Source organism: Carcharodon carcharias, chromosome 3, assembly GCF_017639515.1.
Source record: "Carcharodon carcharias isolate sCarCar2 chromosome 3, sCarCar2.pri, whole genome shotgun sequence".
NCBI classification, from domain to species: domain Eukaryota; kingdom Metazoa; phylum Chordata; class Chondrichthyes; order Lamniformes; family Lamnidae; genus Carcharodon; species Carcharodon carcharias.
In genome coordinates this window covers 207,396,002-207,410,494 of record NC_054469.1, presented here as the reverse complement: position 1 = coordinate 207,410,494, position 14,493 = coordinate 207,396,002, and the positions used below count along the sequence as shown (strand labels likewise).

General features: G+C 43.8%; 1 protein-coding gene across 1 annotated transcript in view; it reads right to left on the bottom strand.

Annotated features, from left to right (window-relative positions):
- Positions 1-14,493, bottom strand: part of LOC121276325 (sodium/hydrogen exchanger 3-like) — an 80,826-nt gene that overhangs the window by 28,086 nt on the left and 38,247 nt on the right. The window contains exons 2-3 of the mRNA XM_041184598.1: positions 10,049-10,351; positions 3,870-4,030 (exon numbers count right to left, since the gene is read on the bottom strand). Coding sequence (XP_041040532.1) covers positions 3,870-4,030; positions 10,049-10,351 — 464 coding nt within the window. The remainder of the gene's footprint in view (positions 1-3,869; positions 4,031-10,048; positions 10,352-14,493) is intronic.

The window sequence follows — 14,493 nt, the reverse complement described above, 5'->3', positions numbered from 1 at the left end:
AATCCTCTGGTTTCAGGCATCTTAATTTCCATAATACCTTTTCACAATATCTTTAATATAGACAGAGATTCTTGTCTGCACAAAGGTACCATGCATACATCTAATGCAAAATATATACATCCTTCCTGGGCCATTTTTTTATAGCATAATTGGCACTAACTGACATGTTGAGACCACTCATAATAGAAAAGTTTTAGCTGGGTGGAGACCCAGAAGAAGATACAGTTGGAATACTGTGTGGAAGCTACGAGGAAGTCAGTAGCACTGAGCAGTTGTCTTGAAAATAAACCTGATTAAGCCAAAAAGGCCAGCCTGGATTAATTCCTCGAACCATAGAAATGTTACAGCACAGAAGGAGGCCATTCGGCCCATCTTGTCCATGCCAGCCCGAGGACACCCAGGTGCCCTTTCTAATCTCACCTTCCTGCACCCGGTCCATAGCCCTGCTGCTTACAGCACTTTAGGTGCAGATCCAGTCAGCCCCATTTCCGTGCTCTATCCCCTGAGGTTATTTCCTTCTTGTCCATCCAATTTCCTTTTAAAAAATCATTGATAGTCTCCTCTCCCACCACCCTCAAAGGCAGACAGTTTCAGATCATTACCACTCACTGCATAAAAAAAGTTCTTCCTCAAAACCCCTTATGCATCCCTTGCCCAAAACCTAGTACTAATGGGAGCAGCTTTTCTTTGCCTATCTTACTTAAACCGGTCTTAAATCTTGTACACCACCATCAAATCCCCCCTCACTCTCCTTTGTTTGGAAAACAAGCCCAGCTTCTCGAACCTAACCTGGTAACTAAACTCACTTATCCTAGGAACCATTCTGGTAAGCCCACACATCCTTCTGAGAATTGGATGCAATGCTTAGTTGTGACTTAACCAGAGCTTTATAAAATTTTTGCATAGCTCCACAGCTTTTGTACTCAACCCCTCTACTTATAAAGGCCAGGATCCCATATGCTTTGCTAACTACTGTCTCAATATGCTCTGCCACCTTCAAAGATCTATGTTCAGTATGCAGTGGCAGCTTGTCAGACATGCATACTTAGTCTCCCAGCTAATATTATTTAAAGATAAGGCCATATACAGACAAAGAACCCAGATTATTGTTGAACCAACCCTTGTAATATGATTGGTATATTTACATTATTCAACATGGTGGCAGCACGTTTTTGAAGATTTGACTGAGAGAAATGCAAACCTCAACCTTTTCACATACAGAAGAACAACTGGAGTAGAACAGAAACAATTATCAAGTACTAAATCACCATGTGCAAGTGAATCTGCAGCATTGTATGGATCATAAACACATCTTTGTTCTGGGACATGGCACCTTACTCCACACAGCCAGCAGGGATCAGATCTCAGTAAGACTGTTCAAATTTGGGAGAGCTTGATTGGTACAAGTCTACTTGCTGAATTTTGTGCAGGGAGATTAAATAGCTGACTCTGGAAGGTCTGGCTTTAACCAGGCTATTAATACACAAAGTAGGCAGAACACGAACACCAAAGAATGTACTGGCACAATGGTACCAACAGAAGTCTTTGCCACCACCCAGATTATATACCCACAGATGTAGGTACAGCACAAATTGTGGAGGTGCAAACATCCTTCCACTTCGCACATTAAAATATATGTACTCTCAGATGTGGCAAGTGATGATTCAACCAACCACTGCCAAATTCACCATGTACAATGGCTCAAAGATTCCATCCCTGGGATCCATTACACTCAAGTCTCACTACAAAATCTCACCCGGTCACCCCAGATATTTTATGCTGTGAACACCACAGGTCCAGTGATCGCAGGCCAACCAGGATGCAGGGATCTAACGCTGGTCACCATCCACAGCATCAGCGACTTGATGACGAAGGCAACAAAATACAAGGGCACCACGATCACCTCAGTAGCTGACCTACTACCCCTATACCTGGACAGATTCGATAGGATTAGAAATTTAAAAGGTGATGTAGTATTACATCACCATGTAGATGCCACTCCCATCCATCGATCCACTGCGCAAGTGTAGCGTTCACATTCAAGAAGAAAACCGAACTTGATAGGATAGACAGCAATGGCATAGTCTGAAAATTCCAGCACCCCACAGATTGGTGTAGCTCCATTACGAGCATTGTTAAAGGAAGATGGCTCTATGTATTTGTTTAGAAGAATAGATGAACGTAGCTGAGAGTAATGATTCTGCTTTCCCATTCACACCTCCGCTAGGTACATATTTTGGTTCTTTACTTATCCCATTACTGCCTCTCTTCTGCTTTGCACCATCATCCCTTTTGTCATTTAACCCCGTCTTCCACCCAATCGGAGACCTTTCCTTTTGTCCTTTCCCTCCCCTTACCCTTTTCTATGCTTCTGTACTTTCTTTGAACAGGTTACAACTCCAGCTTTTTCCAGTCTGATAAAAAAGGTCATTGAACTGAAATGTTAACTCTTGTTTTTCTCTCCACAGATGTTGCTCGACCTGTTGAATTCTGCAAATGTTTCCAGCATTTAGTTTTTACTTCTGATTTCCAGTCTCTGCATTATTTTGCTATTGTCCACGTTATGAAGAATTGGGTCAAGATTATCCTGGCTCAAAGTTGCCCACAACTTAACATAACTCAGTATTAACTGTACTTCAGAGGTTACTGATGGGCATTCCAAGGTTAGGTTTAATGCTAGGTAATGGAGAGCATCGGGAACCTTTACTCAGCCTGCAGGTGTTGTGACATCATGCCAGAAGTAGTCAGCGTACAAATGTGGAGAATTCTATTCCAAGCATCGGCGTTCTTCAGTTTGAAAAAATACTCAAAATTAATAGAAAAAAAATATACTTTCCAGTGAAATTAGAAGTTGAGAAAGGATAAAGAAATTAAGACCCAGTTGTAGTTATGGTACTAGATGAGCAATTCAGAAAATGAAAGCTCAAATAGATATAAATACAGTTTTTAAAATATCAGGAAACAAGCAGCAGCCTCAGGAAATGCAGCCAAGGAAATGTTGGATTGTCTAAAAATATGCAATTGGTTCACAAATGCTCTTTAGGGAACCGTTCTTGCCATCCTTAACTTTTCAGTCCTATACATGACTCTAGCTCCACACCAACAGTTAGGGTTGCCAACCCTCCGGGAATTGAAAATCAGTCGACAGGACACTGCATTGTGTAATCCTGGAGAAAAATCATCAGGAAATTAAAAATGAAGATTGGGTTCTTTTTGTCATTTTCTCTGAACAGACATTTCTTTTACCAGATGTAAAAACATTGAAAATAGTGGGGGGGGGGGTGCCAATAGGTAATGAGTCGTTCTGCTTTCCAATTGGCATAGGAAGGCAGCACGTCACAAGGATGGCTGTTTTGGCCAACTGACGGCAGGAACCTGGGGGCAAGTCATGTGATGAAACCTCCAGAATACATTTAATCACAGTTAGGCAACAGGCAACCCTATTGTCTCCTACAACAGCGATTACAGTTCAACAGTACTTCATCGGCTGTAAAATACTTCATCACAGCCTGAATTGTGAAAAGGGGTGTATAAATGCAAATCTTTCTTTTTCTAGGGCCTAGTGTCAAACCACTCAGCTGTACCAAACAGTTACAAAAAAAAAAATGCCACATGGACCACAGCAGTTCAAAAAGGTAGCCCAGAACCTTCTGGGGTAACTGGCCATGCAAATGGCAAGCGCATCCACAGAATGAATGAATGAAAGAAAGAAAAAAAAGATTGCCTTTGATACAACCAGAAATACTTCAGGCAATATTTCAACAACCAAATTGATAAAGGTGCCAGTGAAAATCTGAACATTCTCCCTTCATTACCAGATTAAAGACAAAGAACAGCCAAGGAGGGAGTTTAATTGCTGCTGAACTTACCACAGTGACAGCATCGTTAAGCAGAGATTCTCCAAACACAATAATGAATAACACTTCATTCACGTGGACCTCTTCAAACACTGCCAACACGGCCACTGGGTCAACTGCTGCGATCAGGCTTCCGAACAGAAGGAATTCCAACAGACCAGCATCGAGATTGCCTTCAGAGCAAGGTAAAACCACAATAAATTTTAGCTTTCAATTGCAACTGGGACAACAACAACTTGCATTTGTATAGCACATTTAATGTCACAAAGCATTCCAAGGGGCTTCACAGTAAAATTGAGTCAACAATTAACAAATGACATAAGAAGGCATCAGGATGAGTTAGCCAAAAGATAGATTTTAAAGAACAGTTTGGAAGGATGAAAGTGAGAGGTGGAGAGGTCTTGGAATGGAATTCCAGAGTTTATTATGTAAGCAGCTGAAGGCAGCAAAGGAAAATGAGCAAGTGCCAGAGGCCAGAATTGGAGGAGCACAGACATACAGGAGGCCTGTAGGGCTGGGAGGTGGTTATGGCAATAGAAGGGGTAAAGCCACATAGGGATTCCAAGAAAAAAAAATGTGTGAAATTTAAACTGAAGGAAGTGACTTAGTATGAATTGGCAGCCTGTCACAACACCCTAACTGGTCCCTGCATTTACTGCTCACAATGCAAGTTTTGTCCAGAAGTGCCTGAATCAGTGGAAGAGTCCATTTGGTTATAAACTCTGAATAGAAACACCCTGCATGTGGGGGAGGGGTTTGTGAGGCACGCAGGAACTGTGCACTCCAGCTCCACACGAGGACCAACCATCCCCCTCCACCCCCACCCACCCCCCCCAGGGAGATTTTAATGTTGGGAGTCATGTTGTGAATCGGCACCAAGCCATTGGACAGGAGCAAGAATTCAGGCAGCAAGAGGTCACAGCCAGGAAAGTAAATGGGGAGGGGGAAAACAAAGGTGGGGGTTGTGGTTAGGAGGGGCGGGGGGGAGGTAAGTCTAGGAAAGGAAATATACAACAAAGCACAAACACACAAAAATGTATATTTTTGAGTCAGACAATTTCCAAAACATAGGAGATAAATCAGTGGCGGGCATAATAAACAGAGAGGCAAGTACTCCATACCCATTTTAAACCCCACCCCTCCATTTTCCCCATTTGCACTGCTGGTGGGGGCACAAGGTGCTAATCACAATGCTAACCAGTCACTTGCACTAGCCATAACTGTGTTACTCACCAGTGACCTTGCATCAGTTCAGCCTGCCTCAGCTCTGAGCATGAAGTTGCATTCTACATGTCAGATAGAATGCAGGAGGGAAAATGATGGTTCAAATCCAAGAAAGAAAGATCGAAAAAGTTTTACATTTATAAAAAGTGCCTTTCGCAACATCAGGATTTCCCAAAACACTTTACAGCCAAGGAAGTACTTTTGAAATCTAGTTACTTTTCCAAAGTGGTAAACATACACACACCATGATCCCACGAACAACAATGAGATAATAGCCAGACAATATGTTTTACAGGTGGTCAAATGAGGCATAAATAAGGCCAGGACACCAGGGATAACTTGTTTGGTCTTCTGGAGATGGTCCCATAGAATTTTTGTCCACGTAAGCAGGAAAACAGGGCCACAGTTTAACATTTCACCCAAAAGATGACAGCTCAAGAGTGTAGCATTCCCTCAAATCTCTGGAGTGCGACTCAAGCCAAAACCCTCTGACTCAGGATTTGAGTACACTACCAGGGAGCAGTTGACAGCTGAAGCCAAGAATGGTGTTAGTCATTCATAAATAGAGTCCATGTGCCAATAACCTCAAGGCAAAGTAATCAAAATTCACAGTTCTGCAATCTTTAACATGAACACAATATTGCCTCATCTGCACATTACACACATGCTCACTCAAATATGCCCAAGCTAGAGCCTAACAAAGGTTATAGCGGTGTCAGCCTTGGCTCATCAGTAGCAGTTGTTCCTCTTGAGACAGGAGTCCTTGGTTTCAAATGTCATCCCAGAGATTTAAATACATAAACTCAGCTGACATTCCTGTGCAGTACTGGCATGCTGTACTGTCAAAGGTGCCATGATTCAGTTGAGATGTTAAACTGAGGCCCCAACTGTCCCCTCGTGTAGGCATAAAAGATTCTATGGCAATATTTGTTAAAACAAAGAGTAGGGAGTTTTCCTCTAGCATGACCTGTATTTATTCTTTAACCAACATCATTGGAATATATTATCTGGTCCACTATCACATTGTTTTTGTGACTTTGCGTGCAAATTGGCTATCACATTTCCTACATTACAACAGCAATTACTCACGGGGCTGAATTTTCTGGCTGGGGAAGGGTGGGGAGAGGCAGAGCAGGCACGATTACCACCCACGGTTGGGCCCAGGTCGCCATTTTACGCAGGCGGGCCAGCGTAATGCGGACTCCCAAAGATAGTGGGAGTGGGTGGGCGGTGGCGGGAGTGCACTGTCCGCTGGGTCTAATGGTGACCCGGCGGCCTGTTTATATGAAGCGCTGGCAACCTTTGCCAGGCTGCTCACAATAGCAAGTGGAAGGGCTCACCAGAGGGTGGGCCAGCGGGACAGGCTGAGCCGGAGGGTAGGACAGGGGTCCAGTGTGCCCCTCGTTTTTCAGATGACTGCCTTGTTGCCCGCCGAGGAGGTGGCAGCACGGCGGGAGATGCTGGTTCCCCAGGATAGGAGAAGGCTCCCCCGCCACTATGATGAAATGTGCCTGGGGAGGTGGTGAGGAGCTCCCACGATGTGGTGCGGCACACCTGGATCCAGTATCGCAGTCACAAGCACTTCAACGGCTTGTTGCACTCTGGCAGGGCGCGTACCATGTTGGCATTGATCATTTAACCCAGCAGGTCAGCTTTCCCCCCTGCTACCGCAGAGAGTGAGACAGAGAGTGCTGATGGCACCAGCAGGGGACCAGGCACATGCTCATTCGGTGCCTGATGTGCCTCTGGAGTGGTCCGCAATGCAGGAGGTGCAGGAAATGCGGTTGAGTGTGCGGGAGCATCTTGGGGAGATACATGAACCTATTCTTGGTTTGGTAGAGGAGTCTAACATGGACGATCACCGAACCAATGAGCCACATGTCTGAGTGCCATGCGTCCTCCACAGAGAGAGAGTGGCGAATCTCATGGAGAGGCTACTCCAGGAGACCTGTCAGGGCTTCCTGGGGATGCGCTCTGACCAACAAGCCCTCACATTGGCATTGAACTCAGCTGGTCAGTGCCAGTGTAGGAGATGGCTTGGGCATAAACTTTCCCAGCTCGGTGCCCATCCATCCACAGTGAGCAGGGAGGCCCGAAGCGACCTCATGTCAGCGCAGCAACTGCCTGGCATCTCTGTGGACACCTCTCAGGGTGCTCTGAAGGAGGGCAGCAGCTCCTCCGTCCCTCTCCCAGTGACTGTAGCATCCGGTGAGGCTGCGAGGACTGGGGAAATGCCAGCTGTGGCACTGGCAGCTCCCTCCCAGGTGGGACCAGCACAGAGTCCACAGGCCAGAGGACCACCACCAAGGTCATCGAGGCCAACAGGACAGCAGAGTGAGCAGGCTGGCTCAGATGCCACTCCGAGTGATGGGGCAGCACCAAGACGTAGCACTTGGAAATGGAAATAAAAGGCACATCATGGGTTTCTCACTGGCGCTTTTGTGTTGGCTCGAGACGAGGTCCTTATGATTTGTAACACTATTCTCTTTTTTTTGGAATAAATTTGTTTGCTTGACATATTAAATTGAGATATGTCACCGTGGCTAAGGCTGCCTCTTTTCTTCCACATGTGTATGGTTTCCAAAATGGTAATGAGTGCTTTGTTCGACATTCAGCTTTACAAGGCCCTTAGTGACTTTCCTAACCTGACAGATTTTGCACTTAGCTATCAAGTATCGAGCCTACAGTCCAGGCTTGTCCTGGAGGTCCATATGTGGTGCACTAGCTGAAGATTCGTTGGATTACAGCCTCCCTGGAGTATGCCCAGGTCAGCATCTACCCCCTCAGCATTTCCCTGTGTGTGCTCATTCTCGGACTCACTGCTGGACTCATCATGTGCAGCCGCAGCCACTGTGTCTATGTCTTCATCGTCCACTGCGTCTCCCCTTTCCAGCACAGGATTGTGGAGAGCGCAGCATGCAACCACTATCACTGAGACACGTACTGGAGTGCGCCCCCTGAGCAGTTCAGGCATCGGAAGTGCATCTTGAGAAGACCGATGGTTCTCTCCACCACAGCCCTTGTGGAGGTGTGGTTCCTATTGTACTGCTGCTCAGCTTCTGTTCTTGGATGGTGGAGAGGCATCATGAGCCACCTTCTGAGGGGATAGCCCTTGTCACCCAGCAGCCATCCATCCGGCCGGGCTGGAGCACCGAAGAGCCCCGGCACCTGGGAGTGTCTGAGGATGTAGGTGTCATGGGAGCTGCCTGGGTACCTTGCACAGACTTGAAAAATCAGCATCCTGTGATCACACACTATCTGCACGTTCATGGAGTGGAAGCCCTTCCTGTTGACGAAGGCACCGGGCTCACCTGCTGGCGCCTTGATGGCCACATGTGTACAGTCTATTGCACCCTGGACGCAGGGGAAGCCAACAATGACCACAAAGCCTCTGACTCGCTGTGTCTGGCTTGCCTGGTCCCAACGGTAGTGGATGAAGGTCAACGCATGCCTGAACATCTGTAACCTGCTTGACACAAGTGTGGGCACGTGATTGGGAGACACTGCAAAGATCACCTACTGACCCCTGGAAAGAGCCAGAGGCATAGAAGCTGAAGGCAGCTGTGACCTTTAGAGCCACTGGCATGGGGTGTCCACCCACACAGTTAGCAGAGAACTCAGGCCTCATCATCTGACAGATATAATTAACTGTCTCCCTTGAGAGATGGAGCCTCCATCGGCACTGCACCTCAGACATATTGAGGTAGCTGCTTCGCCACCTGTATACCCTGGCAGCAAGATAGTGGCGTCTTCTGAGGCCCCTTGGGCTACCTCTTGGCCCTGCGCCCCTTGTGCCTGCGCCTGTCCTCCCAAAGGTGGCTCCCCTGGAGGCTGAATGTGCACTCCTGGCCGCCTCCCCCCCTCCTCAGAGGAGCTGCCTCCAGTGGACAGTTCAAGCTCCCATTCCCAGGCTAAGGGAAGGCTTCCAGAAACCTGCAGACTCAGAAAAGATCGCTCACTGCAGAGTGCTAACCTGAAGGTTAAGAGGCCAGGAAAAGCAGCTGGTATGCGTTTTGAAGTGCTGCAGATCACACAGGCTAGTTTCAAAAACTTTCAAAAGTTCAAACTTGCGACCCCAGTGAGCCATCTTATCCCGCCCGTGGATGAGGTTAATACAAATATGTCCTACCCGCCTGTGCGCCGACCTGAAGATTGCACGGGCGCCGAAAAATCGGTGTCGAATGGTGAGTCAAGGGCCTTAAGTGGCCCGTTAATTAATGGCGGGCACGCAGCGGACATCATTGCGCACCCACCCAGCGAAATATCGCATGTCATTTTATGCACGGATGTGCGGGATCTGCCCCCGTACGCCAATGGGAAAATTCTGCCCAAGGAGTACTTAAGTGAGTATAAAGTGCTTTAGAATATCCCAAGGTTATGTTAGGTGCTTTCCTCTTCTTTTAAATCACTTGTACAACCTGCCTACAAAAAAGAACCTTTAACAATGCTACATTTTAGCTACTTGTAACATACAAGTGTAGAATCTCCAATAGTTTATTTTGCTTCCCTAATTGAAGTAAAGGATTAGACTTGGAGAGTAAGCAGATATTACAATGATCACATTTCTAAAGTAATTCTAACCTAGCAATTTGCCTTTCCTAAATGCAACACAATGATCTCTGGTTTAAGCATCCATGTCAAGTCTTGAAAATATTGATTGAACTTGTAAGCTTTTGAAGAATAGATTTCCACGACCCTTTGTGTGAAAAATGTGCTCTTCCTGGGTTTGCAGTGAATCAGCAATACTGGTGCAACAAGACTCAAACGTACAGGTTTAGCCTCAACATCAATACTCCAGAGTTATTCATAAACATGTCCCTGCAGCCAGTTAGAAATAAACCATGACAGAAAAGTGCCTCGGGAAAGACACCAACAAAGTAGAAATTTAGATTTACCATTAAAAAGAGCAACAACCACTACTTGTATTTTACCCTGGTCACACTTGAGTTAGATAAGGCAAAGCTTACCCATAATACCCGTCTGAAAGACACCATAGAGGGAGAGCCCAGTGGTTGCAGCGTTCCAAATAGTTCCAATGACAGCATACATTAAAATCGATCCAAGGTTCCCAAAGAAGTGCCGGTTGGGCATGAAATACCCGGCGTCCAATACAATGGGTGGCAGGAGGTAGAAGAAGAAGACAGTCGGCGTTAAGGTGAAGGAGGCAGTGTGGTCAGCAGCCCAGACAATTCCTCCCAGGATGAGGCCCAGCACAATCAGCAGGGCACTTTCTGGTACCACAGTGGTGACTTTTTCAGACAGGTGGAAAACTAAAGAAAACAAAAACAAACAAGAACAAATCAATAACTGGGATTACATGGATTTTGTGCACAGTACCAGCTTAAAATGTTAGTGTTATATGATTAAATCATTTCAATCACCCCATTTATCCAGCAATACATCAGTCATTCCTTCTCCATTTAAAGATCCCTAGATCATGGTAATAGAAGCAAAAAATGCCATGCAAGATACATCCTACTATCACAAAGTATTTATGTAATAAATAAAAGCAAACAATGGAGTATTGGCACCTTCAGGAGCTGCAAGCCTGGCTACATTTTTTGATAGGCAACCAGGTTTGGATGGCATGATAAATAATATTAAATTTCCACTTAGAACACATGATTGGAACCTGAACAGAACTACAGCATTGTGGCCATACAGTACAATGCAGGAGTCCTTAAATCTGTGACAATGATACAAGTAGATTCACAACTGTGCAACAAATAATTATAATTGAAAACTATCTTTAATTTTTGTTTGACGATATTAATATTGTTTATATTTCTACACTTATACTAAAATTAATCAACTGTGCAAGTGATCAGAGCCTCGTAATTGAATCCAAGAGCAAGAAAAGCAATTCCATCCAATCATGATGATCATTGAAGGTATCTGGTTATATTCTAAAATTCCCCTCCTCCACACTAGCTCCTTGAAGCTGTGAAGAATTCAGAACACAAGATGCACACTGACAGCAAGTTTTTAAGTCAGATTTGTAATTTGTGAACCCCAAGACATTTGATTAATTAAACCAACAGTAACCCATGTCTAGCTAGTGTGACCAGCTTACAGAACAAGGATCTTACTATTTTTCTCTGTGCAAACTGTTCAAAAGGAGAAAGTATGATATTTCCAGTCTCACATGATTCTTAAGCCCAAGAAGCCACTACCATACTTCTGTGCTCATCTGGGAACAGACACCAAGTGATTGGACAAGTTTCCTCTCAACTACCATCAAACAAGCATCTCAAGAAAGGAATGAAAATATTTCTATGATCGAATTTTCCAATGGGAATCCTTATTACTGCAAGTTGGGACTTTTCTCGTTCTAATACTCAAATTCTATTTTTGAGTAGTTTTATTTGTAAACCAGTACCAAACTTCCATGAAGAGCAGTACAATGCAAAACATTACTGCCAATATCCAGGATAGCACTCAATTTTCCAGTGCTACAATCCAGCGGGTAGTATAAGCCTTTTCACTGGAAATAGTCGATTGACTACACAACACAGAAAGAGGGCAATAGATGTTGGTGAAAATTAGATTATACAGCAGAGACTATGGGCAGTATATACCAACTCCACCACCCGAGCAACAGTTCTCCAAAGTATTAATACCAAAATGAGTCAAGCATTCTTTTCTCAGCTTTCTTGGATCATAAAAGTCAATTGATGATTGATTTAATCAAATTATGACAAACCTGTAAAGTTCTAAACACTTGCATTTATATAGCACCTTTCACAATCTTAAATGAACCCAATATGCTTCATACAACCTTGTGACATCCCAAGGCACTTTACAGTCAATTAAGTACTTCTGAAGTATAGGTATTGCTGTAGAAACACAAACATCAAACTATTCTGCATTGATGATTATATCCCAACAGGAATAAGCTCCCACATTAACAGACTAAGTATTCTGAATTGTAATTTCATAAACGTCCACAATTTACAACTATTCAAGAAATCAAAAAAACTTGTACACTGTGATCCAAAAGCGTCATATAACTTTGCTGCTAATGTAATTTGGTCTACATACATCTTCCCAGCAACTACACTTGACACTTAGATAAAAGAAAAATACTGCGGATGATGGAAATCTAGAACAAAAAAACAAAAATACCTGGAAAAACTCAAGACCTGCTGAGTTTTTCCAGGTATTTTTGTTTTTAAACATGACACTTCCTTGGATAGAAAACACTATTGAGGTGACCTGAAGTTGTGAAATGCATTATACAAATGCAAGTTGGTTCTCTGTTTACACAAGACGTTTTCAGTGGTCGAAAGTACTTGGGCTAATCCATGACCCAGACATCTTCAAATGGGACATCAAGAATGCCACCTTTACCCCTTATTGATACTGTGTCCTTTTGAAGGGCACAAGCAGAATTATCCTTATGCTGCACAAGTTGAGCTTTGGAAGGATCCTTTCACATTCTAACATTCACCAGCTTTATCTTGTCAGTTGTTATGCACCGATGGATCTTGCCTAACATGCCAGCATGGATACTGTCTGAACTGATGTCTCATCTTGGAGTTGCTCCCACTCCCACTTTCAAGGAGTTAACTACTTCAAGGAAATCCATCCATGTAGTTATGAAATTAAGATTTATGAATATAAAACTTTGAACTCTGCATCATCCGAGAAGGGTTTTGTTAAATATTATTGAATAAAATAGTTTGCTTACAAAATTTTATGGAACACAAAAAATTGGATAGTCAATGTTTTTATATGCTCTGTAAGATCTTTTTGGCACCAATATCTTTATTTTTCTGCGAATGATAGGATGCAAGTTATAAAATGAAGTAGTTTACCACATTCCAAGGACACTATTGATGGCATCTCATCAGATAGAAAAGTATAGCCATGCCTCCTTCTGCTGCACTGTCACAACTCATTGACAACTTCTCCATTCTTTATTATAGGCTGCATTTCACCCTCACTGCCTGTATGAAGTCAATTAAAGACCAAGACTTGCCAACTCACCCCTCCAAAAAAAAGAGCAGGAAAACTGCTCACTGGCCAATAGACATGCATGAGTGTGAGAGTCCTAGATTGATCAGCAGACAGTACCCACAAGCAGCAAGGGATTCACCATCCTTCTGACCACAGACCATGTACTCCGTAACAATTTTATTTGTTTTGGTATTGAATGATTGTTTACTCCCTACAACAAACTCAACTGCCTTTAGCTTCAACACAAAAACAGAATTACCTGGAAAAACTCAGCAGGTCTAGCAGCATCAGCGGAGAAGAAAAGAGTTGACATTTTGAGTCCTCAAGACCCTTCAACAGAACAGAAGCCTTTAGCTTCAGTTTGTCATGGTCAGTGAACATCTGCATAGTGCCAACTTGGTGGGATCGAGTATGTCAGAAATAATAGGGCTTAGAAACAGCAGTATACTGTGTGGGGGTGAAAGGGAAGGTGGAGAGAAAAGGGAGGACCAATGAACTTGCAGACCATCCTTATGCTCACCCTACAACTACCAGCCATGACTCGGTGGTAGCACTCTGTCTCCAAGTCAAAAGGTTGTGTCTTTAAATCCCACTTCAGAGGCTTAAAAGCATAATTAAGGCTAACACCTCCCTAAATCACCCTTACACCTCTAAACCACCCATCCTAATGTCTCCCTAGTTTGCTTGGTGTCAATTTTTGTCCAATTACACTGCCTAGAGATGTTTTACTAGATTAACATTGCTATGCAAGTAGGAAGGTATCAGAAAGAGTTACCAGTTCAAGTGTTCGCACAGAGGTGACATTAAAATAAAGTCACTGAAAGTTAACTTTTACAAATGTTCTGAATGATGCTGCATTGAAAATGCTAAAAAAAAAAAATCCTTAATTAGCAGTAGCAATGCAAATAGCAAAAGCTCCCTCTACTCATCAGGAGGCTGTTATTTGCGTGATATAACTACATAATTGGTAAGTACAAGTAGTTGTACAAATCTGCAAGTGATGGTTCAGGAGCTGGTATTATGCTAACTGCTTATGCAATATTTCTTCTATGAAAAGTCACCACTCATATTGCCAGAATATTAAATCACAAAATCTCTGCCACAATGTGATTTTAAAATAAACAAAATAACAAAGAAACTTCAGAGAAGGGATGTAAAAGGAAAGAAAGAAAGAGCTCCACTTCTTGTAACACCTTTCACAGCTTGAAGACGTCCCAAGGCTCTTCACATCCAATGAAGTACTTTTGAAGAAGTGAACTAATTACTAAGCGATTGTAATATAGGAAGCACATCAGCCTGCTTATAGCAAACAATGTTGGTTGAGGAATAAATAATGGCCAGGACACCAAGAAGAACATCCCTGCTCTTCAAGGAGTGCCATGGGATCCTTCACATCCACCTGGGGGAAGTTGGGTCCACGGTGTAACATCTCACCTAAAAGATGGCACTTCCA